Below are 5707 nucleotides of genomic sequence, written 5' to 3'. Positions count from 1 at the left end.
GTGTGTGTGTGTGTGTGTGTGTGAGTTGAATGACGGGTACTTTAATTATAGCTTTCACACAATGTTGTAAACTTTCACATCAAGAATTTTTCACAGTCTTTCTGACACACAGTACCATTACCAATGGGTGTAAGCCAGCTTCATTTCAGTGACTGACAGAACATGTAATAAATAGTTGTTTACAGAAATCTGATTATTTCCATTTGCCATGGTGACACTTGGTACATTTGTTTACTCCTGGAAGCATAAATCAACACCAAGATGACAGTAAGTGTAGGAAAATCCATGGAAACAAGACAAAAAAAAAGCAATATATAATGGATATTGTAGTAAACTAGCAATTTGTACAATAAAAATTTGATGCAAACCAGTGAGGATTTAGTATAAAACAATAATGAAAGTCATCACTGATCATCTCAAGCCTCATGCAATAGACTAGTTTCTGTACTTGTCAAATTTGAGTTACTCAGTTGTGAAGTGGAGGAGAAAAAGATGTCACCAAGCATAAAAGTGATATTGATCTGAAATATCAGGATGTTTTGTGAGTCTAAGATATATTTTTGGTTAGAAATTAACTGAAGTTAAAAATCAAACAATTAATGTCATGTGTGGCATGCGGCAGTAGAAAAGGCCCTACAAGTTTGACCACTGGTGGACTTTTTGGTTGGAACTATGAACCCAGACTTATACATTGCCACACCGAGTCAGTAATAATGCAGTGTCATAACAGATGTGTCTGCTGGGGGAAATGAATGTTGCGTATTTATGATGGAAACCCACGGTGACAACTCTGAAAGTTGCCAGTGGATTTATGATGGTGGAGTTCTCTATGAGTCACGACTGCTGAGGCACAGCAAGTCTACTGCGAGTGCATCACTAACTCGTTTCATAAATTACAAGCATCCTGCACTGAAGGAAGTGGAAGGACATGCTTTTTTCTCTTAAAAATGTTGCGTAATGTGATAATTAGAAAGTATTAACCAATGTGACCTTGAATGTCGTAAAAATCTGTCCAAGGTAACTCCAGCATCCATCCATCTATTTTTTTACCCATTTGTTTTTTAATAAGGGTACACCCAGGACCAGTCGCTTGTCATCACAAGTATTATTATTCTTAAAAGTATTGTTCTTTTCCTGAATTATTAATTAGTGCTTTCAATTCCTGTCTGTTCATGTCTTTTTCTGCATCACTTCTCTAAATGAAATGAGAAGGTAAACTGCACAAACAAGCTGATAGGTTTATCTTTGGCTCAACCACGCTAGGTTGTAACTGCAGGAAGTGATAAACTGTGTTTCCTCCGAGGTTCGCGCTCTATCATCACCATCAAATAATATGTACGATGTGGTAAATGTTCTGAAAGAGATTTTCTATTGCAAGAAACATAAATGGCAGGATATTCTGACGTGTGTGATGGATATATGTTTGTGTTATACAATTACTTTATCTTGAATCTAATACTTTTGGTTTAAATTCAACAGACATAAGCAGGTTTTGTTACATTGAAGCAATAATCAGAGAGATTAAAGTGACTATATAGTGCTACTTTAATCCAATTTGCCACAATGCTTGAAATGTACTGTTCCTTTTACTGACTGAAGACTGCCTCAAAGTGCTTTAGGCCAAGTGCTCCTATTTATTAACAAACCTTGAGCTATTTAGCTCCTTTTGCTTCTGGGGCTCTAAAATGGGCTTAATCTATTATAACTATTTGATAAGAAAAAATATTGAAATCGTTATTACTGTTTTCACATTAAACAATTTAGTTGAGTGGGATCGGTTAACATAACAATGTTATTTAAACCAGACCTTTCATTCCTTAGAGTTGTAAAATGAAGTTTGGGTTTATTCACATCTGTATAGTTCATGCTGATTTTATGAGGAAAACAGTCTCAGAACTGTGTCTGAAAATAAGACTATATTTAGGAGTATTCAATTTAGATTTCTTAAATATACGTCATGCAATTATGATCTAACCAATGGGTTTGATGCCATCTGGTGGTCATGATGCATTATCACATGTATTTTTGTATTTATGTATGGAAAACAGTTTTTGTCGTTGTGTATGTACAAAGTAGACAAAAGCGAAACTCCTAGAAAATCAAAATAATCCTCTTTCCATTGTTTGTGCACAATAAATAAACAAAAGTGATGTATTTTGTACTAAAAACAAACTTCTACACGATCTATTACATTACATCAGTCAAAATGGAAGCCCATTTCCGCCACCCTGATAAAAAAATAAAACTTGTATCTCATAATTATGAGATACCTTAGCTATCTCATTATTATGAGATACTATCTCATAATTATAGTATCTCATAATTATGACTTACCTATCTCATAATTATGACTTAGCTATCTCATAATTTTGAGATAGTATCTCATAACTATGAGATAGTATCTCATAATTATAACTTAGATAGCTAAGTCATAATTATGAGATAGCTAGCTAAGTCATAATTATGAGATAGTATCTCATAATTATGAGATAGCTAAGTCATAATTATGAGATACAAGTTTTATTTTTTTATCAGGGTGGCGGAAATGGGCTTCCATAGACAGATAAGGCAAACATCAGATATGAAAAATATTTTAGTAGTTAATTGCATTAGAAAGCCTGAGAAACGACTTTTTTCATGTTGGACAAGCTAAGGTTTGTTTATGTTTTCAACAAATGAGTAACAATGTAAGTTATTTGGTTTTTATATGAGGAAACTCCTCACTATGGTTTGACTGAAACTTACACCAGTTTACCTACAAGCAAAACACTGACGGAAAACTTAGTTATCTAGGATAACTGCTGAGAAACATTGCAGCCGCTTTATACGGCTAAAACTCAATTTCCCAGAATGCGTCACGGCTTCTGGTGACATCCACACTAAGATTATTTTCGTCCTGATGTGTTTAACGTGTAGCCGGTGAGCTGAGGGACAGACGATTAACAGCTTGGATTAAAGCCGCACTGAACTTGCTTCTTCTTCAGGAGTTAGCGTCGGACTGAAGGTTTTATCCATCTGGTGGTTTTCTGGGAGTTTATTGCCATGTTATCATCTGTTCCCGCCAGGCTACTAACGCGAAGGTCGCGCAGCCTGTCGCCGTGTAGCCGCGTGCTCCAGACCAGCTCCAGCGGCGCCTCAAAGAATCAGGGCATCCGCGAGACACCGGCGGAGACGAACCGTAACCCCATCGTCTCCACGTCCCGGGTCTCCGGGAGAGGTATTTTGTCCGAGGAGACCTCCGGCTCCTGTGTGAACCCATCCGTGCAGTACCACCACCTCGCCCCAAGATGGCTGTCGAACCTGGAGAACCGCCGCAACTCCTGGGCTGCTCTGGCCAGCAGGGGGCGCCACAACAACCGGTACTGGGAGGAGAGCGGCCGGGGCGAAGGCCGAGGAACAGGTGAAGGAGCCAGCCGTGCAGGAGTGGATTATGCCGGTGTGCTGTCCGCAGCAGCGGTGGCATTTTGTCTGAGGAAAGACGCTGATAACAAAGGTACACCGAATCATCCTTTAAATTAAAATAAATCTCTGACAAGTTTACGTCCGCAACAACTCAGAATGACGCGCTCTCCTTAAATCACCAATAGAAACCATTTGTTTCCCCCTGATGCTTTTATGAGATATTTCAGTTTTAGATTAATTTCGTTACTTTTTTTTACTGTTGCGTTTTTGCTTTTATTGCCATTTATTTGTAACGTTTAATGTTTGTTTTTCTCTAATGACAAGGTGATGCTCTTCTTGAGGCAGCGAGGACCAATAACTCACAGGATGTGGCCAGGTAACACACACACACACACACACACACCACACACACACACACACACACACCATCATTAAATGCTGCGTTTTTGAGGTGTAAAAATATTGCAATAATTTCATGGATTTAGATAGAGTTTTGAGCATCGCTGTCAGGTAGAATTAAAAATGACTTTATAAAACGTTAAAAAACACAATTTTTTTAAGCTCTGTATCATGTTATAATGACATTCCCTCATCCAAAGCATACCCAGTGTTGCATTGCAGCAAGTGATGGTTATAATGCACACGCTTGAATCACCTGCTGTTGTAGTTCTGTCAGTAACCACTGGGTGGCGCAGGAGGACCGTGTGTCTGTGCAGAGGATCGTCTGAATTTGATTGAAAAATTGTAATATTTTTACCTTCTCTCACACTACATTACCCTAAGCACCAGCTCTGAAGTGGAGCTTAAACTTAGACGTGATTGTGTCACACACTGAGAGCCAAAACAGCTTTACTTACGCAAAAGTGTGTGTTTAAAAAGGATGATTTTAAGTCTGACATAGATTTTTTTTAAATCTGTTTAGCTAATTGTTTTGGGTACATAAAATGTAACCTGTACTGTTAAGGTTTCTAAATATATTTAAATACATAATAACAAAGTCTTGATGTATCTTTTGAACAAAGCAGCTCTTCATATTAATGTGGTTTCCTGTTTGCCAGTTTGGAAGTAACCATATGAAAAAAAATGCATTCATCTATTTTATTTGTTGTACTTAATGCAAACGCTGTGGTTATTGGCATCCGGTCCACATATTTAAGTGAAGGCGCGTCTCCATTTGCAGGCTTGAGTTACCTGTGTACATGTGGCAGATGGTGTAGTTGAGAGTGCAGTGACACAGCCTGTTGGCAGGTCATAGGTGTGTTAAGTGCTTTGGTTGAGTGTCTGGGTGTGTGTCTGCGGAGACATAAAAGGACAGGTCACTAAATGTATCAGTTAAACACTTTCCAATGCTGTGGGATGGTTAGAGCATAGACTTTAAAGCTGATTTGTCGTACAAGTGATTCCTAAAAGAAACCAAGAAAAGTTTTTCTTTGGACCTTGGCTTCTTTTTCAATCATTTTCTGGCCAGTCCTCGAATCTGAGCCGAACTGCATAAAAACACGAGGAAAGTCGAAGACACCAAAACAAGTGTCAGGCCTAAAATAACAATCTTCATTAGATGAGTATCTGAAAGGCGTGTCTTCATCTAGAAATGTCCTGATCAAGATTATTTGTCCTGAATACTTATCATAGTAATTTCAAAATAAGGATCAACCGAGGCTGAGTCAGAAACTTTAACTTTTAACTTTTTTTACAGCACAGATGCACAGATTGCATATCATAATTTCATTAATTTATTATTAAAGTTATCGTGACACCTTCATAGCTCTGCACTGCAGTAACCAAAACCTGTCTTCATGTTCTTTAAGTTTTTATTGTCATAAAGGAATAAAAAACATACACCAGGCAATGGTGAACTATTTTCTTCACCCTGTGTCGACTGTGTAGTGTTGAGGGTGTAGGTCGGACATAACTGTGGCTCCAACAGCACCGTGACGTAAACCTAGTTTCTCCGCTGCAGCGATGAGATGGTCTTAGATGAACTCAGTTCGCTGTCCTGTCATTTTGTTCCCCACTCATTGCTGTTTCATAGAAACTTGTTTCTTCTCTTTAGCGTTTCCTCTCAAATGGTTAGCTTAGCCATGTTAGCTGGGTGAACTTGGTGTTCTCAGCCGTTTGGATTTTAAATGTCTAAAATTGGTGTAAAATTGGTGATAGTGGGCCTCATGCAAGAACCGTTCGTACGCACAGATTTGTTCTTAAGTTGTACGTACGAGTGATTTAGGAGAATTTGTGGCATTCACCAATGTTTTCGTATTCTAAGATTTTTTTCAGATACAAACAAAATTCACGAGTGGTCCAGACC

General features: G+C 38.3%; 1 protein-coding gene across 1 annotated transcript in view; it reads left to right on the top strand.

Moving 5' to 3' along the window:
- Nucleotides 1–2862: 2862 nt before the first annotated feature.
- Nucleotides 2863–5707, top strand: part of clpb (ClpB family mitochondrial disaggregase) — a gene marked incomplete in the record, with an annotated part of 38272 nt that continues 35427 nt past the window's right edge. Inside the window, 2 exon segments of the mRNA XM_014008022.1 lie at nt 2863–3493; nt 3727–3778. Of these exon segments, the coding sequence (XP_013863476.1) occupies nt 3043–3493; nt 3727–3778 (503 nt within the window).

Source organism: Austrofundulus limnaeus, unplaced genomic scaffold (genome assembly GCF_001266775.1).
Source record: "Austrofundulus limnaeus strain Quisiro unplaced genomic scaffold, Austrofundulus_limnaeus-1.0 Scaffold46, whole genome shotgun sequence".
NCBI classification, from domain to species: Eukaryota; Metazoa; Chordata; class Actinopteri; order Cyprinodontiformes; family Rivulidae; genus Austrofundulus; species Austrofundulus limnaeus.
Note: the sequence above shows the minus strand (reverse complement) of the source record. Positions and strands in the feature narration are given on the sequence as shown.